General features: G+C 40.0%; 1 protein-coding gene across 1 annotated transcript; it reads left to right on the forward strand.

Annotated features, from left to right (window-relative positions):
* Positions 1-1,112: 1,112 nt before the first annotated feature.
* On the forward strand, positions 1,113-21,762 carry rbfox3b (RNA binding fox-1 homolog 3b; the record flags this gene model as incomplete). Its single annotated transcript, XM_079457707.1, has 11 exons — positions 1,113-1,322; positions 3,755-3,892; positions 8,274-8,327; positions 9,657-9,749; positions 11,291-11,351; positions 11,426-11,479; positions 14,441-14,573; positions 14,708-14,747; positions 18,762-18,820; positions 21,376-21,454; positions 21,676-21,762. 11 exons carry the CDS (start codon positions 1,113-1,115, stop codon positions 21,760-21,762), a joined length of 1,008 nt encoding a protein of 335 aa, XP_079313833.1.
* Between the last annotated feature and the right edge of the window lie 3,827 nt (positions 21,763-25,589).

Consider the following 25,589-nt stretch of genomic DNA (forward strand, 5'->3'; position numbering starts at 1 on the left):
TTGTGTGCGTAACCTGGATCCAATATGACAAAGTGTGTTACAGTGACACGTGTTAAAATGCAATATCAAAAAAATATGTGTTAATAACAACACAGTTTGTGTTCAGTTAAGGAGAACACATTAATGCGGTGCCCTAAACTGAACACATCTCTGTGTTATTTATTGGGACACGTTGTGAATTAAAAATCAACACAAAATGTGTTAAATAGGATACAGAAACAATTTGTTACAAGTAACACATCCATTTTAAGAGTTTGGTTGATGGTGTAAAAGAGCTTTGGATCACATTGTTCTGTGTTTGCTATTATGTGTTTTCACCTTTAAATTCATCTTCTACTAACATTGAAAAAGTCACATTCGATTAAAAGATAAAGCTACAGCTTACTAGCTTCTAAAGCTTAGGTAACTATTATGTTCAGTTATATTTTTAATGCCTTTCACCATTTTTCATTGATGCGAAGCCACTTTATTGTTGAAAACTTTTTTTTAAATTGCCTCAAGAGTTAAAGCGACTTAAAAATATTAGTTAACTCACTGAATTTCTCAAGTTGAATTAACTCAAAACCAGTTAGTTTTTTGTTGAACCAACAATTTTTTACAGAGAGACATGGAGACGTAAGAGTTTCATAGTATTTTTGCAAACTGCAAAGTGTATCCAAGCACTGAATGAACAGCTTACGAGTATTTTGATCACTTGGCAAACTGCAGTTTTATTTGTGAATATCTTGTAGCTCAGCTATGTAGTTTCCTCAACCCTGAACACAAAGCGTTGTCATGAAATGTGTTGAATCGAGAGATGATTGTTGCAAACATTATCAACCCATCAGACAAATAAAAGCGCTCGATCACGAGAGAAGAAGTCATTTCTCTGTTTTCTGTGCTGCTCCCAGCGGATATCAATCTTCTCGTCTTGTTCTACAGCGCATCTGTAATGATCAAGCATGTCTCTCGTCATCTGTTCATGATCTATTTAAAGCTCAGGGCAGCCCTCACCGCTCCATCACAACCTCAGAAATAGCTTTGAACGGAGAAACGTTTTGTGGTTTAACGTGTTCTTTCATTTGCATTGATGTTTTCAGGGTAACCAGGAGGCCAGCAGTCCCGTGGACGCCATGGCCCAGACTTACACCCCGCAGTACGCCCCTCAGAACGGAATCCCTGCCGAGTTCACAACACCACACGCCCTTCCCACGCAAGATTACACGGGACAGAGCCGCGTTCCCGATCACAGCCTGACCATCTACACGCCGACGCAGACGCACAGCGAGCTGCCCAACGGTGACAGCAACACGCCGGCCATTTCCTCCACCAACACCACAACGGTGTGTGAAACACATGCAAAACAACACCATAGAAAACACATTGTCAAAAGCAATGACGTGAGATGTTAAACCACAGTCCCGGTTTGTAGAAATATGCCGTGAGAACGTTTTGCCTGAGTTCCTGTTAAGAAAACACCATGAAGTATATGTTAAAAATAAAAGTAATATGAGAATATGAGATTCATTTCGTAATATTCCAAGATAAAAGTCAGATTTACGAGAATACAGTTGCAGCAATGACTTTATTCTCAATATATTTTGACTTTAAATGTATTTTATTTTTATATTTTGAACATGACCCCAGTTAGTCCCGCCGTAAAAATTCCACCAACCATGTCAAATTAACGTTTTTATTTCAAAGTTCAAAGTGGACGTGGGTGATCTGCTATACTCGCTCCATCCAAACCCGTTCCTGAAATATTCCGATCATCCGCTGGTTATGAAGCTGGAAGGTCTGCAGTAGGTATATGAATAGATCAGCGTGGTACTCGCCTGTCCAAAATAATGAGCAGATAGATGATGATTTCACTGTAATGACGTGTCAGATTCTGTGCTGTTATAATGGCATCATCACGTCTCACCCGGACCCGAATAACAGCAACGTCTGTTTACATCATTCCGGCTCATACAATCACAGATTAAACTGAAGTTATTGGCTTATACCAACACACCAGTCACATGTGTGCACGGATAAACACACGTGATCTGTGATTTAAATACAGACAGGGAAGATTTCTATAGACCATTTTGTAAGACGTAAACCACTTCCTGTTTCAGTTTGTTCAGTTGAACATTCAGCTGTGAACTATAAAGTCTGTAAAACTTAAACATGACTGTTATATACACGTATATGAAAAAGAAAAAAAACTGCGTGAATGGATGTAGTTTGTGACGTACAAATGCAGTTTATTGTAGATTTGATAAACAGCGAAAGGTGTGTTTGCGGAGGCTTGTTTTATTTCCGTCTGTAGATGAACGTGTACATGATGTCATATAAATAATTCAGCAATGATGATCGGATGAGATGGATTATAGGAAACCGGACGGGTTTGTTATCTGATTTGTCACGGAAAGCCATCCGGGTTAGTTATCTGGTTGGTGAGGTTGGTCACAGCAAACCAGCCGGGTTAGTTATCTGCACGGGCTCCTCCCGAACATTGTTAACCAAACGTGTGAGATCTGAATCGAGAATATTTCTGAAGGTACGAGGTTTAAGTAAGGAAGTTGTATGGGCTGCTTTTAGCGATGTATGAACGGAGGAATGCGTGGATGCAGTGAGGGCGACTTGGTGGACCACTGTCTCCCGTTCCACCTGGGGCGTCCGAAACAGTCGCAGAGAGACAGAATGAAACAGCTGTGAGTGAGAACAGTGCGTGTTAGAGACATAAAAGAGTGCAAATGAGCGTCATTACTGCAGGGACAGTGATTATGATAATGACAACAATAAAGGCGACGGTGGTTACGGTGATGATGATGATGATGATGATGCGGGGGTGATTTATGCCGGGAGATAAATGAGAACCATGTTTCACACTCGTCCCTACACCCACAGTGTGTGTGTAATAATGAATGATGTAGTGCATGTTTCTGCATGCACACGCGTGTGTGTGATAATAAATCACGGGCCGCAGGATCCTGCGCTCGAGCATGTGTTCTGCACGCACAAGAGAAAATGTGCCCGAGGAAGATTTGGCTGAAATGAAATCATGCGAATTTGGAAACGGACAGATGCGTGGCATCCCAAAAATGTTTAGATGCACCAATATATTATTGGTATTACATTTAGTGCATGTTTTTGTACAGGTTCCTTCACATTGTAAACACATGTTTGTGCACGCGCGTGTGTGTGTGTGTTTGAAGTGATGCATTAATGATGATGTTTTGATGAAGCCCACGATGCTCAAGGGAGATTTGTTGATGGCGTGTTTGCGCGTGCGTGTGAATGAATCTCAACATTTTTTACTCTAATGGTAACATTCTGATGACATGGTGTTGTATGGCAGCACCAGAAAATGTGTGTGTGTGTTTGTGTGTTTGTGTGTGTTCTGCTTGAGCGAGTCAGAGGCGAGTGAAAACATTTATCACAGACGTCTAAAGTTTCATTTGTGGCGGATCATCAACATAATGATGGAAACATTGAGCCAATGGCTTCACTCCTCCAGACGAGAACTTCTGACTGTGTGTGTGTGTGTGTGTGTGTGTGTGTTGGTTATTTGTCAGTGTGTGTGTTGTGTGTTTGCGTTCCTCAGACACTAACAGGTGGAGATTAATAATGGTATTGTAGATGCATGACCTCAGGTACATCATCATAACTCAACGTCTGTTTACCGCTGGAGCGAGTAAGCGTCTTTAACATCATTTATTTCTTCTGTCTTTCATTTATATTGTGCGTCTGTGAGCTCATGAGTTCTTGTTTCTTTTTCTCCGGACAGACAGACGACGTGACGCAAACCGTAATTTCCCAGCAGGTGATGCTCTCAGACTCCACGGAGAAACAGCAGCCCAAGAGGTTACACGTCTCCAACATTCCCTTCCGCTTCCGGGACCCTGATTTACGGCTGATGTTTGGGGTGAGTCCACCGACGGGGTGTGGTCAACATGATATGAACCTTCAATCATTTTTAATGCACATTCCTGTTTTAATATAAAGGTGAATGTATGGAAGTGGCGGGTCGAAAAGCTTGAGTGGTTGCAAGAAGTTTATACTTTGAAATATGGAATGAATCCAAGAATGCGCATTAAAAAAGAAATAGTTATATGTAAATATATGCATTGGGCATCAAAACCACAGTCGATGTGTTGAGCTTCAGGGACACTAAGAATTTGAATGTTAACTAAAACTCCTAATACAAGGATGTCTTGTAATCTCTTAATAAAATAACATTTGCATAGCTTTTGGCCAAAACCTAAATAGGAGTGATTGTTGACCAAACATGTATAACCGTTGGTATTAGCTCACGCGAAGGTAATGACTGTCTTACTGTAACATGTGAATAGAACTCAGAATAAACATATAACTGTACAAATGACCAAATTACCGGTCGACGCATGTGACTCGATTCAGCTGTGGGATACAGAAGACAGATGGGTTAAATAAGGTGCGCGCCTCTCCGCTGTTTTCCGCTTATTTTCTGAAAAGCCTTTCAATCATGTAAATGGGCCGTCGGCAGCTCGCCCGCATTAGTTTGGCCGTGTGTCGGCCACTGGCTCTCTCCAAAAGATGTTGTTGATTACACCACAGACTGTAGCGTGGCCGTAAAAATGACATATAACCCCCTCTCTCTCTTCCCATCATGCTCTCTGATCGCTGGATTATTGTTCTCCTAGGCTGCCAGGCCCGCGCCAGCCAAATCCACGCGCTCATTACAGAAGCTCGCGGGCGTCGTGTATAGGTGGTCCGGAGATATACGATGCAGACTCGGGAGGCTTATCCAATGGCCACGCACAGTATGGACAGCTAGGGTTGTTTGTTTATTCATTACTATGCAAGTTGGCAGAAGTAGCATCTCCGAGGACGAGATCCGACCCCCTTTAGCTCTCCGAGGGCTTAGTGTTAGCATACAGCCAAACAGATCACGCTCGGTGTAATTGCACTAAAGCGCTACAGGGCTTCAAGCACCGCGAGCGTGTTAAAAGTTTGCCACATTAGACGTGACAGAAGGTAAACAAAAGCAATATGGCCGTAGCGTAGCGTAAGCTCGCCGCCTCGGTCGGTAATTGCTCCATCTGCCTTTGCAGACTAAAGGAAGCCTATTCTAATGACTCACTCCTGTGCTAAACAAAGCTTGGCAGTGTTGATAAGCCTCACGGCTAATGGAGATTTAGCCAACGGCGAGTCAGGCCGAAGGTTTCCAGCATCTAGCTAAAGCAGCGTCTCCAATTAGCCGCATGGCTAACAGAGAGTCGAAGCAAAATGAGTGGGCTGTCAGGTTAGCGCAGGCCGGCTACAGCGTAGAGTCACTAATGAGAGCGAAGTGAGGGGCTCATTATCCACACTAGCGGCGAGTCGAGTGCCTTATTACGAAGGAAGTCCATATGGAAATGTGAGGGAGAAAAAGGTTCCTTGAAGTGAAACCCGAAGCTCTGTGAAGGCTTCAGGGCCGTTTCTTCTTTCTGTTGGCCCCAGAGCCGCTGGGGATATTCTCTCACAGGGGGTCTTACCTTCATCTCTGGCATTCCCGCTGCGCTACACCGTGTTCGCATTCCACCTGCGGCGCTCTTCTTTTTAGAAGAACTTTCCTGTAGCTCAGTGGTAAGGTTGTGGGTTCGATCCCAGGGGATTGCAGATACCTCTGTAAAATGTATAGGATAATGCTATGTAAATCGCTTTGGATAAAAGCGTCTACCAAACGCCTGAATGTAAATGTAGAGAGAGGTGAGAGAGAATTAGGGAGTGCTTAAATCCGAAACCTTCTGTGCAGGTACACACCGACGAATCCACGTGAACTCAACTGTCTCGGTCTAAGCTCAAACATCCCTCAATAGTGCTTTGATTTAAAGATGCAGATAGACACGAGGTTTTTTGCAGGAAACTTTGTGCTCGGAGAGCTGGAGTTAAAGAGTTTCTAGCTGGTCATGAATCAGCTTCAGTACAGATATTAGCATGCATTTCTAGTTGATCTTGCCCGCCTCAGTTATATGTATTTATTTGGCTGCATGCGAATGGGCCGACTGGATTATTCACAATTTCGTGACACAGGGCTCTTGGACAAAAATTCCAGTTTTTAGACCAAATCAAGCAAAGAAGTCACAAAGTTTTAAATGGGTGTTGCTATATCATCACCATATCTGTAGGATTAGTGTGATATTCATGGCATTCATGGCATTTTTATCACGGTTACTGGCGATATCGTACATTTTTGCAGACCTAAGCTGACGATATCTGATTTATAGTATACGATTAGTGCAGTCCAAATAACTCAAGATGATGATGTTATCGCAACATCTATAGATTTTTAAATAAATAAATACAACTTTTTTTGTCCAGCTTTCCTGTAGCTCAGTGGTAAGCGCCAAGGTCGTGGGTTAGATCCCAGGAGATTACACATACTTAGAATCAAATCTATAGGATAATGCAATGTAAGTCGCTTTGGATAAAAGCGTCTCCCAAATGTAATAAATGTAATTTTCTTTCTTTGGCCAAAGAATTACATAATGTAACGAGTGTAGTGTGGTTCAATCGAAACACAATATCAATGGTTTTTAATATCACGGTTATTGTCAATACTAGTGTATAGTGTATATATATTTAACTCTGTTCTTTGTGTATTTTCGACTGGTAAAGTGGTGTCCAACTTTGGTTCATTCAAATACTTTTGTCATATAAATACATTGTGTATAATACACGTCATAGTTGAATGATTGAATCCAGCCTGAGGGTCATTTAATCAGATATTGAGCGAATATCACCTCCTGACATCACTTTTGGCCACTACTCTATGTGTTTTTCTACTGGACCCGTATATTATTGTGTGTTAAATTACTCTGCATTTAAAGTTTTAATTGTCTCATTCTAAAGTGGTGCGTGACCAGGTACTAAAGCGTTTAGATTTCTTCCCCACAATGCATTGCTAACAGATGACTGCGTGTACGCCTCAGAAGTCTGCCGCCCGGGGGGTAACTGAGCATGCTCAGAGGAAAACACCAGACACAAGTTTCCCAGCAAACTAATTAATCTCCATCACTGGTCCATTACGCCCGGTTAAAACAATTAGCATCTGCCACACGCTGGCCAGGGAAAAGCCCATCACACACATGGTGCTCACGCTGGGGAGTTAATGTGTTTGTGTGGGTGTGTTCCTGATTGAACCCTCCGCCAAATGTGCGCTCATTCGGTGAAATTGATAGATTTCAGCCCACAGTTTCACACAGACGCTGATTGGATGAACAATAACATTAAGAATTGAAACGGTGACAAAAGACTGGTTCGTTTTTGTAGTCTCGCCGTGCCGTTCAAGTACCAAATTGATGTTTCTGTAAAGACTCTTTAGAGATTTTAACAGACACAAATGAAACTGTTGGTATGTAATGTAAGTAAATGTGTCTTTTTTATTTACAGTGTCTTTAAATATTTTAGATTATGCTGAGTTTGAAGTCGAATCGCATTTTGTTTTGTTTTTTTTAGGGTTCTCATTTTTTTCATTTAGAGCCCATAGTGAGACATTTAAAATCGTGTTGAGATCTGTTCTAAAATCAAGGGAGACGTCTGTAAAACGTCTTAAGACTGATGTACATTTATTCATATAGACTTTCTTCCCTATGCATATTGTTACTACTGCTTTACAAGTTATTGTCTTGAAGTTTTCAGCCTCAGTTTAATCTTATTATTGTCTAGAACAAACAATTGAGACATTCGTTTCCATTTTTTGGGTTATTCACGTGTGTCTCATTAACATGAATCTGTAATGGCAGCGCTCTTAAATCTGTGACTCTGCTCGGTTCTTCCTCTGGTCTTATATTTTTGTGGTCAGTCTGTGACGGTATGATCATCAGTTCCAGCACAGATCTCACGTTCGAGGTTTGATTTGTTTTTTACTGCAGCGGTGAAATGATCGCCATGATCGCCATTATTTTTAATGAAATAATACAAGAGGCAATTAAAAGCCTCTCTCACTTTGCGCTTGTTAGAAGAACTCAGGCTGGAACGTGAACAAAGATGAGGGAGAGAGGCACAAAACATGCTGCTCATACTGACAATAAATGTGAATGTTTTTAAATGATCTGCAGCTCACGCCAGAGACCTCACGCCAGGGGCATCGTACTGATGCTGTAGAATGCACAGTCGTTTTTCATCTATAAATGCTATGTATGTTGTGTATACTGTAATTTGTGTAATTTCCATCTACTCATTATGATGTTTTTATTTTATCCCAAGATTCAAGCTCAGCTTTCTCATTAAGAGACTTCTAATCAAATCTCTCTCTCTCTCTCTCTCTCTCTGCTTTTCTGCAGCAATTTGGGAAGATCTTAGACGTGGAGATTATCTTTAATGAAAGGGGATCAAAGGTTTGAATGACTCTTTCTTCTTCTCTCTGTTTGTGCGGTTGTCGTGATCTTTCTGTCTCCGCCGAACTCCTTTATTGGCTGGGAGACGCTGGTTTGATCTTTCTCGAGTCAGATTAAAGACTAAGAAGTCAAAGAACAAAACAGACATGAAAGCGCACATAAGCATCGCCGTAACCCAGTACCGGCCGTCAACGGAGGTCAGCCGGCGCTCTTCTCACATTATTTCTTAACAAGTTCAACCAGAATGAGAAACGTTGTCATTTTACTTTGAATATAAGGAAACATATGAGATGTACTGATGTGAGATTATGTAATTGTACAAAATAATAGTGAGATCATTGAAAAAACAAAAAAATCCGGTTTGAAATGAAATTCGGGTCTCAAAGTGACTATTATTTTCCCTTTTAACTCTTTTTGTTTCTTTGTTTGTTTGTGATTAAACCCCAGTCCTCAGAAATAATGAAACTCCCGCCCATACATCATACATTATGCCCAGAAATGTGATTATTATCTAAGATCTGTTACTTCTCCTCCGTTTTTTGTGAAGCCCTGCAACAACACGATGTTAAAAAATACAATAAAACACAATCACGTCTCAGTCCGTGTCCCCCCCGCAGCTCCGCATGATGAAGCGAGAGACCCTGATCTGCTCAAGCAACCGTTTACCGTTGTCTGCCCCGAAAAGCCCATTACCCATCATGCTTTTCTGTCTAAGAAGCAGTCGTTTGCATTCAGTATGTTTGTCCGTGTTGAGAAATGAGCCGTGTTGGAGGCCTCCGTGTTAAACTCATTACATCATGATAAAACACTGAGAAATGCAAACGTGTGACACATTTTGACCTCGGGGCTTTCCTGAATTCATTCCTTATCTCTCCGTCTCTCCCTCGAATGAATCTGATGTTCTCGTGTGTTAAAGATGCTTTGGGATAAGCTGGACACATTCCCGCCCAAAACTGAACTCCGATGAAATCAAAGTTTCGGTTTTGTAAAGAAATGCATGCGTAGGCACAATTTTTGCGTGTCTGCCTTTTTACTCAAAACGTATGCATGAGCCTTTAGATCAAAAGGTTTTTAAGAGGGGAGGTTTTGAGATGGAATATCTTATTTCTGCCCATATTGTGTCACTGCAATAACATTCAAATAAACAAACATTCTGCGCGTTTCTGATACGGTTGTCTGTGTTGCTTTAACTCTCTCTCGCTCTCTTTATCTGTTTTTATCAATTCTCACGCTCATCTTTCTTCCTATCGTGTGTTCTTAAGTCTTTCCAAAGCCCTTCAACATTGTGTCTCTCTCTCTTTTCCTCCGCTTCACTCTGTGGGACGTCAGGGCTTTGGCTTTGTAACGTTTGAAACGAGCTCAGACGCAGACCGTGCGCGGGAGAAACTAAACGGTACAATCGTAGAAGGACGAAAGATTGAGGTGCTTTCCTTTTTTCCTTCTGTCTCTCCTGCCTGCTGACGTCATTTCCCGCCTGCTGACATCATTTCCTGTTCTCACCCTGAGCATTCGTGCATTTGCTATGCCAGTGTGTGTGTGTGATGTGTCTTTGAGAAATATTCTGGGTTCAGTGCGACTTTAACTGATCGATGGCCTATGGTCCTCTTCGTAGTAAAAAGGTTATCAGAAGTAAGACGGGTTTGTTTAAGGAACCTCAGTGGAGAACCAAAAATGGTTCTTCTGTGACATTTAGTGTAACAAATGACACAGAGGTGGACTGTCCTTTAGTATTTTTACTTTTACTCAACAACATATTTCAAGTGTATGTACTTTATGAGAGTTTTTAAGAAGAATTGTTTTCACTAGATTATAAAGCACTATGTCATAGTTGTACATTTCATAAATACATTTTTTAGGAATTTAATTTAAAGTCCCTGTGAAACGGAAGTTGCGATCGTTTTTATTTCCATATTTTGACGCATTTCCGAGTGAAAAGGAATTTCTAATTTGAAAAATAGAGGGCGTGGCTTTCGTCTTTCACCGCCATTTGACAGTTGAAGGGGAGGAGTTTACAGATGCTCCGCCCAAGCCGTCTATCATACATCATTTAAGATGGATTTTCATTACAGGAAGGGAGTGCATTTTAACTCAAGATTATGAGGACACACGGATTATAAAAAGAGAATGACACACATTGATAAACTATTTACCATAAACGCTGTAATATTTCATGGAAAACTTTCACTGGGCCTTTAAGTACATTCAAATCCAGTACTTTACTACTTTTAAAAGTTAAGAAGAAAAAGTACTAGATTTGGGCTCGTACTTAAGTATTAAAATGTAAAGAAAATAACATTAATTAATTAAATGTAGTGGAGTGAAAAGGATGACATATGCTTTGTAATGAAGCGAAGTAAGATGTTTCCAAAGTAAAAGCCCTCTCATAAAATACAGATATATAAAAATGTACTTGAGTGTAAAAATACTTAATGTCCACCTGCAAAATTAAAAGAAACAAGACTTTGTCTGCTTTATTCAAAATCACATTGATGATAAAACTATGATATTAACATTTCTTGCATTTAAATTGTTTTCGTGAGAATTGATCACAGTATTTGTGTTATAATAAACGGTATTAGATAGCAATCTATATAGACATTGTAAGCAGGCTAAAAAAAGCGTCTCAAGAGGTTAAATTCAAACTAACCCAGAATATTCTCTGAGAGAGAAGTTCAGTATTAAAGCTCAGTTGAATCTTAATAAATATTCATTATCCTCGTGTTTCGTTGGATAATACAGTAGGAACCAATCAGCACCAATAATTTTTTTACACTGTATTACACTGCATTCTGTCATGTGTTGTGTGTGTGGTTTGATTCGGCTCAGAGGACTTTGAAGAGATGCATTGTGGGTCATTACAGCTGAGCGATTATACTGACAGATATGCGTGCTGGGCATGAGCATGTATTTTTTCCATATGAGGTTTTGATGTATGTTGAAAACTGCGTGTGTTTTTCTGGCAGGTGAACAACGCCACAGCCAGAGTCATGACCAACAAGAAGGCAGTAAATCCATACACAAACAGTAAGACCGACGGACTTTGTCGATCATTCAGAGAAACAGGTGAAATGCATTTTTGACGTGTGTGTCCATTACAGGTTGGAAACTGAATCCAGTCGTAGGAGCCGTGTATGGACCTGAGCTCTACGCAGGTGAGAAACGCCGTCTGAAATGATGCTCTTGACAGGTGTGACGTCTTTCACATCATCTCTGACCCTGTTAAGGGTGTTTCTATATGTAAATGACCTCTGTCGCGATTGGCTGACCTTTCGCATGTGAAACGAGTACCAACCCCAGCGAGTGACTGAATATCTTGAACGGGTGTTAATGGAAGTTTCATTTCAGTCTCAAGAAATTGTGTGATGCTTGTCACATACGCGGTTGCTAGGTGGTTGCCAGGGTAGTTTCATGCCCTAGAAACGAGACAGGAATACACCTCTGGCCCAGAGGTGCATGTGTAGTACCCCGGGGCGATCTGGGGTTAAAGGTCACGCTCGGAGACACGCGTGCTGATGTCAGTCATTTTGCACATCATGAAACTATACCTGAGACTGCAGTGCTAGCACTCCTGAACCGCTCACGCTAACATGTTATTACCTAAACCAGAAGACACGATTCCTTCAGCAATAAAAGCACAGGCATCATAAGCCGTTTGGTAATTTATTGGAGTCAGATGGTGATGTCATTAGCGCTGCTAGTTAGCTCTGGGCTTTGTTTCATCAGCGGTCACGCCGTAAAACCCTTCAGTCGTCCAAATGAAGGATTCGTCGCTGTGTCTTTGGCTTTAGTTCGTATTCCCTGCGCTGCGTTTTGCTAAATGAGTCCGGGCTGATTTGCCCTTGAGTCCTCATGACTGTAAAAGTCTTTCATAAGGAAAATGAAATGTGCTTTAGAGAGTCGTACGATGGCACGTGACGCCGGCTAACTCACCGAAACCGAGAGATCGCAAAACATCATCAGATGACAGTAAGAAGAAAGTAAACAGTTAATGAGAATGAGATAAATATGAGGTGGTTGCGAGGTTCTGGAGGATGTTTGCGGAGGAAGGTTTTATAGCCGTGTGTTGTGCGAGTCTTCTGCATTCTGATGAGGTGGGATGTTACTGTTGTATATCAACTGGGGAAAGTTCACGGCTCATATCCGAGCTCTGCCTATTACACTCCAAAACCCTTTAAATAACACACACACAACACAACACACACGTCCACACCCCACCAGGGGCTTCTCATCGCCAGCTGTTGCTTTTCCAGGCTCTGCCGAACAGTTTATCAGATCTAAACATCAGCATATGTTCAGCGGTTTGACTCCACCCTGCAGTCCGAGGCTGAGGACTGAACCCGTGTCGCACAGCACGTTAGACACAGACGCTTCAGAGCGAATGATCGACTCGGTCATCTTCACTCATGCTGGAAATATACAGTTGCGGGAAAAATTAAGAGAGTTCAGTTTTTGTGTTGTTTCTCTTTTGTTCTGTGAACTACTAAATTAGTACAATATTTCTCTCAAATTTCCAATAAAAATCTTGAAAATGAAAACCGGAGAACAGAAAAGATGCTCTGTATTCAGAATCACTACAACAGTCATATTTCTTTATGTATTTAGGAAAAGTTCAAAGCCTCGTCCTGCTGTCAGTCTTTCACATTTGCTGACGTTGTTACTCCTGGGGTTTGATTTTCAGACACTGAACTGAAATGACCACAACACATCTAGAAAGGAAAATGGTTTGAAATAAACATTAGGAATGCTTGAGTGTGTTTTGTTTTGCTCTCACACACACACTTTGACAATCTTTATCCGTAAGATTTGAGATCTACGTCAAGTTTTCATTTCAAGTTTTTTCCGAAGTGCTTAAAGTTTTGCATTGTCGTGAGGCGGCGGTACAGACAACACACTGTGGAGCAGGCAAACAGGCAATAGATATGTGGGTGTGTGAGGTGTGTGCACTATGTATGTGTGCTGATTGAAGTCTGTGTGGCGCCAGGTTCTTCGTTCTTTGTTGTTTGCAACCCAAACCTTCCCATGTGCCTCTAGTGATGAGTGTGAGGTAATGAGCTCAGAGAGCATCCGCTCGGCCTGTTTTCCACTCTTCGCTCTACACTTGATCTGCTCTATTTTGATGATCAGTTTTTGTGTTGTGTAGCTGCTGTTGATGATCACTATGCATGAAATATCATTTTATATGACTTTGACAGATGATGAAAGTAGTATTGACACAGATAACAGCAGACATAAGCCATATTAAAGGAATTTATTATACATATCACGGGAGAGAGAGAGAATTGTTTCAGCACCATGGACAGCTGCCATACATCAGTTTGTTAAAGGGCCAGTTCACACAAACAAACAAACAAACTCTTTCATCATTCGCTCATCCTCAAGTCATGTATGCGTTTCTTTCTTCTGCAGAATACAAAAGATATTTTGAAGAACGTTAACCAAACAACACTGAACTCCTTTGACTTGCATTGTATGAGCACAAAAGCACTTAGACATCTCTCAAAATATCTTCTTTTTTGTTTCGCGTTGACGAAAGTTTGGAACCAAATGAGATGTTGTAAATAATGACACACGTTCCTGTAATGACTGTTATGGTGTTAGACACGGGTCAGATCCGGTCTGATCTCTTATAATCAGTCTCTCGAGATCATGAAGCTCTTACTGCGGATTTAATTTCTCTCAATTTAACTTCACATGTGAGCGCATTTCTCGCTCGCTCGCGGAGACTGTTGTAACAGATCTGATCTCTCCACACAGGACGGAGCCGAGCGGATCTCTGCTGTCTGATCTCAGTATCCTCGCTCCGCCACATTGAAGTTTTTAGAGACTCTCTGCTGTTTTTATCCCCCAGCGTGTCTGCGTGAGGTTTGATGAATGTGTTTTGGTCCAGGCAGCGTAGCCTATCGCCTGCTCGTGATGAGTTTAGATTTACATATATCAGACGATCCGGGACGCTTACAGATGTCTGTAAACACTCACAGATGAAACCAAACATTAACTTTTATTCATTTATTCTGTAGAAAGGTTTGATTAAGCGTGAACATACGTACACAAACTTGACGAAAAAGATGGACATGCATGATCCTGAAGTCATGTGTGTGTTTGTGTGTTGACAGTGACGGGCTTCCCGTATCCGGCCGCGGGGGCGACGGTGGCTTACAGAGGAGCTCATCTGAGAGGAAGAGGTCGAGCTGTTTATAACACCTTCCGTACGGCTCCTCCTCCTGCACCCATCCCTGCGTACGGAGCGTGAGTTGCTGAAAATAAAAATCTAGAATATAAATGAAGAATTGTCTCATATTTTTCCTCCCAACATCAATGTGATTTATTTTCTGTGGTCACATAACCGAATTCTGATGGTCTCTTCTGTTTCTCACACACAGGGTTCTGTATCAGGACGGATTCTATGGCGCTGAGATCTACGTGAGTCACTTTGGGTTTCACTCTTTGAAAATGTAGTGAACAGAAGCAGTTTGTGGAGTGGTTTTATAATAACCAGCACCAGCTGGATGTTGCGATCGCAGACTTTAACGCGTAATCAAACTAAATCTTGCAAAATGTAGAGATTGTCGCAGATTTTGTTACGTCATCACACTCGCATTCCGTCAAAACCTGCTTCAAAAGACATGCAGAGATTACGTATGTTTGTGTGCAAACCCCCTGAAGGGAGTTGGCATTTTAGGACTTCACTTTGGTTCGATCCCTCCAAAGTCCAGGGGTATTTTCAATGGGTTTTTGGTAAATCGCCTCTAAATATATCAAATATATCAACCACACCAATTATGACCCTCTTTAATTTTTTGAAGCCTTATTGTGTCTTAAAACGCTGTTGCTTAAAGCGACAACTTCCTTTGGCGCGCAAATAAAGTTCTTAAATAATGCAACACGGGCACAGATCTCTTCAAACATAGATGCGGATTGATTCACGGATTAATATCTTACCAGGGAACACATTTTTGATAAAGTTTGAAAGAGTTGTCGTAGGCTTGGTGGTGGTGATATTGATATCGAGCGACCTTAAGTGTAGTCTGTTTAAAGCATCATGTTAGCTTTTTACGAGCCATCTGATCTATTAAGAAAGCTGTCGTGTTTATATCGGTGACCATGAACATTGGTCACGATCAACCAAACGCCGATTTCTTAAAAGTATGCGAGGTTCATGGCATATCTCATAAACATTATGGAAAACTTTTTAATACACACATCGGCCTGTTATCACAGGCACATTTACACAACCATGAACGTGAAGCGGCATTAAACGAAACGTGATTGGTTGCTCTACCTGTCAGTCAAAAGTGGCCGAGGCTTCCAGACGGTCAGAATGAATCTGCTGCATGCCTTTTAATCATAGGAAATTAATAATGAAGAACCCTGCTTGTGAATTCAAGAGGGAATTTTTTTGTGATTTGATCACAAAATTGGAATAAAGCTGTTGCGAAATCAAGCTTTTTTGGCCACAGAAAACCCTAAAACTCCTTTGGGGACTGAATAACTAAACCTGGCTTCCACCATCAACAGAGCCACAGAAGCTGACATGGCATTTTAAAAGAAAAAATCTCATGAGGGATATTCCAGTGAGAGAGGCTTTGACTTCAATTAACTGTCGTCTTTGTGCCAAGAAACCTGATGACAAAATTCTATTTCACCCCAACACAAACTGTCCTTACACTCCAACACAACACGCACAAAAATATTATAAAACTAAACAGACAACGCTAGTTTCTAACTGTTTTCTTGTTTTGTTTTTATTTCCCAACCATTTATTTTATTTATTAATTCACCATCATGTTGTTATGACACTAAAGCAGAAGATGCTCACATGAATGCATTGAGAAGGTTTGGAATATGACATAAAATCGGTGACGGCTGGTGCACAATGTTTTTTGAGAGGACGCAACAAACCATTTGACACGTGATGTAAACGTATCATCACTGCTTAGCTAAAAAAAAGTTTCAAATATCAAACCATGTGATGGTGTTTATAAACCGTAATAAAGTGCCAGGCCGATTCTAAAAACAGATTGCATATAGTAAACTAAAATTCCTACATGCCGTATTAATGTATAATACAGTCATTTCAACAGTTGATTTATTCACTATTCTAGTGTATGTAGTGTTCAGGAATTGTTAATAATGACCGTAGAGAGAGAGAGAGAGAGAGAGAGAGAGAGAGAGAGACTGTCTATTGTTTTGGTTGGCCATCCATCTCTTCCGTAACAAAATACGAGAGTAACTTTTCAGGACATCATGTTCATAGAGAGTTCATCCAGTTCTATCATCATTTACTCAGCCTCATGTCATTCACGACCTTCTCTACAACTTATTTACAGGTAGAAAGTGGGAAAATCTGAAATCCGAGTGATCTCGAATGCTGCAATATTTCTCTCCTCCTCTTTTATCTCGTCTCATGTCGTCTCCGTTTTGTCTCTTTCCATCTTCTCACCTCATCGTATGCTCATCTCATCTCTCGTCTCAGTGCAGTTGGGCTTGTTGCCGTATTTAGGCTGATAAAGCGTTGGCTCCGGTTGGCAGTGGCCTGATAAGAGGCATGTGCTGTGCATTGGGGCAGAGGGGATGACAGTCTGATTTATTACCCCGCGCGTTCCCAGCCGCGGGCTCCAATCAGCACAGTCCCACAGGAAGTTCACCACGGCTGCTCCTCCTCACTTCCTGTCCCCACGGGAACAGAGGGGAGGGGTCACGTGACCTCAGCATTCCCTGCTCCACCTCTAACCTGATTTCACACGTCCCACCTTCTTTATCAAACGCGCTGTTTAGTTCGGCTGCCAAACCTGATGTGATAAATCATGAGTTCAGTTCGGTGTGAGATTGAATGGAGACTTCGGTTTAGTCCTCGTGTATTTTATGAATGCAGTAAAGGCTTTCTAGAGTTGAGAAAAGATGACAGGAATGAGTTTTTTGCCAAAAGAGTTTGAAAGTTTCTTTCAAGTAGAGTTTTGAAGTTTTATAATAATTTTTCAGCTTGTGTTTATAGACTTTAAGTTTTCATTTTTATTGTAGTCTATCGTATTTTGTTGTTATGTGCTTTTGTTATTTTATTATTTATTCGCTTAAATATTGATGAAAAGGTTTAATTTTCTTAACTTTGCTTTCTAGTTTTGTTTTTGTTTATTTTTCCTTTATTATTTTAGTTCCTCAACTTCATTTTAACAACAACATTTCCAATTCTTTTCTATTATTGAATATTTAGGCCTATGTTTTTCTAAATTCAATATGTATGGGAATCTTTAAGCAAGGGATAATGTACAGGCAGCCGGGTGTTATCGCAGAAATAAGCCGGACAGTGTGGTCCGTATCTCACTAAAGGGGCTTATTTCATGATAACAGCCGGCGGCTTGAACATTATCCCGCTTATTACACGGCTGCTTGCCCCATGAGAAAAAAACTGGACGTGAAATGTGATTCTGAAATATTTGATTAGCTCATAACATCATCAGGAAAAGCCTTTTACTTTCGGTTTATAAGTTAAGCAACAACGTTCAAATGTCACAAACAGCCAATTTGGTTGAATCGTTTGTAAATTTAAAATGTCTTGTATGTTTAATAAACTACATATTTATATTTAATTTGTAAAAAAAACCCTTCAAAAATGATTTGCTGCATCCGCGTTAAAATCGCGCCTGGCCAATCAGAATCCAGCATTCCAACGAGCCGTGTAATACAGTCCAAGACCAAAAGGAGCTGAGATGCGCAACTCACATTTTATTTGCGCATTACAGACACTCTACGTGCCGTCTCGTGTGCGATTTCGTTTATTTCTCATAAAAAGAGTTTTAGGAGAATCACCTCTCAGACAAAGATGATTCTCAACAAAAACTTAATTATAACTTTATTGGCTATAAAAGAGAAATATTGTTTTTAAGGAATAATGTACCTAAACCATCTAATCTTAACCTTCAAGCATAGTCTTGAAGAACATCCATGTGCCTCGCGTGTAAAAGCACAACATATCTTTATTAAATAAAACTGCCCGTCTCTATAACCCTATAGCGTTGAGAGGAATCCTCCCGGCTTTTCTTCTCTACACTCACCCGACCATCACACATGCGAACCCTACAGCAGTATTTTGTACATTGAGAGCATCCCTTTGATGAAGATTGGTGCTCAGAGCAACTCATTGGTGTTTGTGTGTGCTGCAGCTCCCCCTGCTGGCCTCACCTGAGCATGCGTGAGTGTTGTGTGTTGGTCTCGTTTTCCTCCTGATGAATGTCTGTTATTAGCCACGTGCCAGCAGATAAATGATCTGATCTCCACCTCTCATGTCCTGATCTGATCTAAATGATTATCATTTAGTTTCATGATACAGAAATGACCAAGATGACCAAGATATCTCTAACAGAATTGATTGTCATTGAATATGAAGAGAAAGTGGTTGATAGACACATGTGTAGTGTTATTGTTTGTGTGTGTTTGCAGGGTGGTTATGCAGCGTACAGATACACACAGCCCACGACAGCTACAGCTTACAGTGACAGGTGTGTGTTTCTCATTGTACTGTATGAGTGTGTGTGCGCGTGCATGCGCGTGTGTGTGTTCTTGAGTTTTGTATGTGTGTGTGCGTGTGTGTGTTTTGAGTGTTGTATGTTTGTATGTGTGTGTGCGTGTGTTTTGTATGTTTGTGTGTGTTTTGAGTTTTGTATGTGTGCGTGAGTTTTGTATGTTTTTGTCTATGTGGGTGTGTGTTTGTATGTGTGTGTGCGTGTGTTTTGTATGCTTTTGTGCATGTGGGTGTGTGTTTGTATGTGTGTCTGCGTGTGTGTGTTTTGTATGTTTTTGTGTATGTAGGTTTGTGTTTGTATGTGTGTGTGTGCGTGTGTGTGTTTTGTATATTTGTGTGTGTGCGTGTGTTTTGAGTTTTGTATGTGTGCGTGAGTTTTGTATGTTTTTGTGTGTGTGTGTTTTGAGTTTTGTGTGTGTGTGTGCGTATGTTTTGTATGTTTTTGTGTATGTGGGTATGTGTTTGTATGTGTGTGTGCGTGCGTGTGTTTTGTATGTTTTTGTGTTTGTGGGTGTGTGTTTGTATGTGTGTGTGCGTGTGTGTGTTTTGTATGTTTGTGTGTGTGCGTGTGTTTTGAGTTTTGTATGTGTGCGTGAGTTTTGTATGATTTTGTGTGTGCGTGTGTTTTGAGTTTTGTATGTGTGCGTGAGTTTTGTGTGATTTTGTGTGTGCGTGTGTTTTGAGTTTTGTATGTGTGCGTGAGTTTTGTATGTTTTTGTGTATGTGTGTGTGCGTGTGTTTTGAGTTGTGTATGTGTGCGTGAGTTTTGTATGATTTTGTGTGTGCGTGTGTTTTGAGTTTTGTATGTGTGCGTGAGTTTTGTATGTTTTTGTGTATGTGTGTGTGCGTGTGTTTTGAGTTTTGTGTGTGTGTTTTGAGTTTTGTATGTGTGCGTGAGTTTTGTATGTTTTTGTGTATGTGTGTGTGCGTGTGTTTTGAGTTTTGTGTGTGTGTGTGTGTTTTGAGTTTTGTTTGTATGTGGGTGTGTGTTTGTGTGTGCGTGTGTGTGTTTTGTATGTTTGTGTGTGTGCGTGTGTTTTGAGTTTTGTATGTGTGCGTGAGTTTTGTATGTTTTTGTGTATGTGTGTGTGCGTGTGTTTTGAGTTTTGTGTGTGTGTGTGTGTTTTGAGTTTTGTTTGTATGTGGGTGTGTGTTTGTGTGTGCGTGTGTGTGTTTTGTATGTTTGTGTGTGTGCGTGTGTTTTGAGTTTTGTATGTGTGCGTGAGTTTTGTATGTTTTTGTGTATGTGTGTGTGTGTGTGTTTTGAGTTTTGTTTGTATGTGGGTGTGTGTTTGTGTGTGCGTGTGTGTGTTTTGTATGTTTGTGTGTGTGCGTGTGTTTTGAGTTTTGTATGTGTGCGTGAGTTTTGTATGTTTTTGTGTGTGCGTGTGTTTTGAGTTTTGTATGTGTGCGTGAGTTTTGTATGTTTTTGTGTATGTGTATGTGTGTGTGTGTTTTGAGTTTTGTGTGTGTATGTGTGTGTGTTTTGAGTTTTGTTTGTATGTGTGTGTGTGTGTGTGTGTGTGTGTGTTTTGAGTTTTGTGTGTGTGTGTGTGTTTTGTTTGTATGTGGGTGTGTGTTTGTATGTGTGTGCGCGTGTGTTTTGAGTTTTGTATGTGTGTGTGTGTGTTTTGAGTTTTGTTTGTATGTGGGTGTGTGTTTGTGTGCGTGTGTTTTGAGTTTTGTGTGTGGGTGTGTGTGTGTGTTTGTAAGTGTGTGTGCGTGTGTTTTGAGTTTTGTATGTGGGTGTGTGTTTACCTTTGCCTTAAAAAATGTGTTATAACATTTATGTGCGATAGTGATTTATCTTCAAATGAATTAATTTCCTTGACACACTTATGTTTGTCTGTGTATTGTCTGTATTTGTATTGGATGTTATTTATAGTCTTTGAAAGTCACTGAATGCATGCAGATTAAAGCCGCGATATGGAATCATTTGGTTATGAAACATCCCCAAATCACTTGCACAGTTTGATATATTTCATGCGGTTGTGTACTTACATTATCCCAAATAATCCCAAGAATGTGCAAATCCAGAGAAATTCGCTTTTAAAATAATGTCCCGTCCCTTGTCTCCCTTGTATTTGTCGCACATCAGTGACTTAATATCCGCTGCTCCGCACGACCCTCAGTTTCCTCTTGTAGAAACTACGACAACACGCAAATGCTGAAATGGTTATACAGCGTCTGGGACGCAGCATATATGTAACAGACTGTATGACTGTATTACACATGAAACTGTGTCGCATTACACTACCAAATCAATTGACAAAGTCCGTTATCGTAGCTTTACATTCCATGTTTCTTGCGAGCAAATTCATTACGATGACATCAAATAAAATTAATTCATTACACGATGGGAGATCTCCATACGCCTCTGGATGGTGAAAACGACATAATTCCTTCATTGAGCTTCGCCTTTTGTTGTTGTTTCGAAAGTGCACCATCTAGCGGTCCATATTGTGGCTTTAAAATCAAGGGGGTCAAACTGTCTCATGAAAGACGATGACACTCATGTTGTTTTTTTCACAGTTATGGGAGAGTCTATGCAACAGCAGATCCATATAATCATACCATCAGTCCTGCAACCGCTTACAGTGTGGGTACCATGGTAAGATGAGTGTAAACTCAACACTACACATGCATGTCATCATCATCAACAACACCTTCATTCTTCACATTTTCTGTACTTTGTGAGAAGCTTTCCAATTGGACAGTTGTCGAAATGCATTTATTTTTCATTCCAACAAAAATAATCTGCTGTTTTAGAAGTATTTTCCACGTCAGGGTTACCTCTCAAGTGAACATCAGTGTGTTAATGTCTGTTTTTAGCTAGCGTTTGCAGCTAACATCAAAGATGAATGCAGTAACGCTCCGATCAGAGTGTCATCTGTCGCGTCGCTTTCTCTCCAAAACTAAAGGCGCATGAACTGCAGCGGTGTGCCGTGGGACCAACAAAAGTGACGTCACAAACCGAGCGATGGTTTGTCGTCGGCCTTTAACTCTGATTTGGCACTCGGCGTTTCACAAGATGAAACAAACAGTTCCCCGGTGCAGCTGCTAGCTAAAAGCTTTCATTAATTCAAACGTTTTATGTGAAAATCTCTTCATTCACCTGATTACAAGATTTTATTTGTTCCTTGCAAATTTCCTTCCTCAGCTTTAAGAAAAATGACCTTCTGATATCATAGGGGGCCTGATGAGGGGTCGTTCGCACGGGTCTAAACAGGCTTTCCTGAGAAATTTCTTTAATAAAATATATATAATGAATTAATGAAGTATTCGTTTTTTTGCTATCGTATCTGCCAATGGGGCGTACGAAAGTAAATAATTCAGGACAGTATTTTATTCTTTCTTCGATTTTTCGAAGAAATTTGTTTACAAATTTTTATTATTATTTCATTTATTCGCTTTTAGAAAAGAAGACTTCACTTCTTAGATTACATTTACAGACAAGAAGGACACTTCTTAGATTACATTTACAGACAAGAAGGAACATCTCTGATTATTTTGCTTTCCTAAATAAATGTTAGTCTCAATTTTACAAGATTAAGAAATGCTGCCCACACTTAGTATGTTCGTCTTATTAACAAGTAGAAATATCAAAAAATCTTAAATCTTCATTTACTTAAGCTATTCAAGGCGATATATTTAGTGATATTTGTGTGGAAAAAAGATTAAACAAGAAACAATATCTGTCAAAGGAAAACGAACCATAGGACGATTTCTTCTCTTTGTTTAAAGCAAAAACACATATCCCCCATATTTAATATCCAAAGCACAGAATTACAGCGCGTTTGAATGATCCCTCATCCGTCACGAAAACACACTTTTGCTTCTTTAATCACAAGTGATGAATCTTTGCTTTTAAAACTCAGTTTGTGAATAATGAGTTCCTCTGAGGTTGCATTAAAATCTCGCCGGTGGTTTTCTCAGCGTCATGAACTCACGGACGGCGTGTCGCGTCGGCGAGTGGATTCTCTTAAATGAGCGAGAATGATCCTTTGAAGGTCCGACGCATCTCAGCGAGTATCCTACACACTCCACTTTAAAGAGAATAATTCTGAAGGTCTTTGAACTGCGTGGGCATTAATCTGATCCAATACTTTCAAAGGGGACCATGTGGTTTCTACACAATGCACGCAGATGTAAAATCGCTGGTTATCAACTCTCATGAGCGGCCCAGAAAGTTTGAGTAAGACCCCTTGATCTTAAAAGTCAGCGCACACGATCACATTACAGAAGTCCTGCTACACACAAAGCTGGAGGAAGGAAACTTGATGGAATTGAGTGCCGGCGTTACCGTGGTAACTTTACTCTGATTGGTCGTTTTTCATCTTTGATGTTGCAGGCTAGCCTGTACAGAGGAGGGCACAGTCGCTTCACGCCGTACTAAACAACAACAGCAAACAAACAAACAAACAAAAAGCGCCGAACTCTTTGTTGGAGTTTGGTTCAATCTAAAATGCTTCCGGGTCACCGCGATGACCTCAGCTCACCCGCATCCTCTCGAACTCCCTGGCGACGATTGAGGAACGCTTCTTGTTTTGGGGTTGATTTTGAAGAACATGTACAGAACCCATCCACGGGGAAATCACCGGACTAAAGCGCCTCATGAACGAGCTTTTGTTTATAATGTTGGCAATGTTTACATATTTCTAATTCTATGCTGTTTGATTGTCTCTCACATGTGACTTTTGTGTTTCTTAATGAGTTATTATTGATATTCATATAACTAAACCATCTTTATTATCTACTGTATATATCAGCTAGTGTGCGTTTAGACGTGATATATCTCAGGATCCTCTTCGCTGAATTCACGTTCACCCCAGCAAGCTCCAAATTCCCCCCTCGGATCTGAAATAACTGTCTTCGGTGATGTCGAACGCCACTTTGTGTATGAAGAAGTCGTGATTGTTTATTTAGGAAACATTTTCATCACGTGGGGCATCTATGCATGATATCATACAGATAAGAGGACGCAACGTGCGTTTGGTCCTCACAGGGTTTAGATTTACCTCTGAACGCAGCGAGCAGGTTTAACACAGAGTTGCTTATCAAATGCGTTCATGCAGAATAAGATTTAAAAGAGGAATCGCAGTGAGATAGACTTAAAGGAGATGAAAGGAGACATGCGAAAGAGATCTGTCTCATTGTGTGTGTGTGTGTGTGTGTAAATACAGGGAGAGAGAATCAGAAAAATGCGGCGTGTCCTTTGACTTCTGTTTCCAGCATCTCAATGATTTTTTTGAAATGCAGGTTTTAATGCTTACACAGCTCCCTTTTATAACCAACACACTTTTTAAATACAATATTCAATTTGTTCCATAATGAAAACTTCATCCTCAAGTGACTTTTTACTATAGTAGACTGCAGTATACTATAGTGACGACTACACTTTTGTATTTATGAACTATATTAAAGAGATAGACTTTAGTAAACATTGTAGTATACTTAGTATATATAGCATTTACTGTTTACAAGTAAAGTGTAGTATACTGTAGTGTATTATAGTAATCACAACCCTTTTTTAAGTATGTATACTACAGTATTCTGTAGTATTAACTATTGTGATAGACTGTAGTAAATACTGTAGTGTACTTTAATATCTAAATACTATAACGTTTACTATAGCACTGTAGTATATGGCCATTTTACAACAATTTACTATGGTAAATACTATACTTGTATAATATGGTATTTTCTTTCATTGTTCTGGCTGTATAAGACAGTTAAGACGTCTGCTTAAAAAAAGCTAAACTCTTTATTGGTAAAGTTGTTCTGCATTGTTTTTTCGGAAAACCCTAAAGATCGTCTACGGATGTGTTTTATACGCTCATGACAAACTAAATCTCTTCAAGACTGATCTCAGATCAGATGCTCGTCTGTTATTCTGTCTGTGGTTGTGAGACAGATTACAGACGAACGTCAGTGTTAGACTTGAGATTGTATTCCTAACTACAGATCTCAACTACAAACTAGTTCTTCTTCAGGTTATTATACACTGAACGAAAAATACTTTATACGTTTCTAAGTCAAATGTGCTGCTATAAATCAAGTACAAATTACTAACCAGAATAAAGTCAATTCTACTTATTTAATACATTTAGTTTTTTTTTTAAATATCAAGTGAATGTTAAAGTAAATAAAAAATGACCGTGTCTAAGTCAAACTTCACGGATCACTTACTTTCATAATGAAAAACACATTTAATGACAATTCGTCTTGAAAATGAATCTCCGAATGCAGTCAGATACAAAGCATTCTGGGAAATACAGATCACATGCCAAAGTTTGTTATATCTACAACAATTATTAATGTAGTCTCAACACAAAATAAATCAACTTAAATTGACCAATTTAATGGGTTTAACATAATAAAATCAAGTTGGATTTAGTTAATAATTTGTTCAATTAACAAAATAATTAAAATCTTAACGACCAAAATTAGTTAAGATTTTTACTTTATTTAAACAAATTGGAACATAGTAGATTTTATAAAAAGAAATGATTAAAATATACAAAATCTTTTTTCTATACCTCTTTCGTCTGTGATCTACAACCAACCAATACAAAACCGTAAACATCTAAACATATAAATAACTCTGCTATCATTCTGCTTTTGAATGTTGTTGTTTTAAAGGGGATGTGTACGGGAAGGGTTGACACGCTGCATCTTTTCTGAAAGGTGTGAAAATATTCAGGATCCAGTTTTATTTCCAATGTTAATGTTTTTAATCCTGCAGA

This window comes from Barbatula barbatula (genome assembly GCF_947034865.1).
Source record: "Barbatula barbatula genome assembly, chromosome: 5".
NCBI lineage: Eukaryota > Metazoa > Chordata > Actinopteri > Cypriniformes > Nemacheilidae > Barbatula > Barbatula barbatula.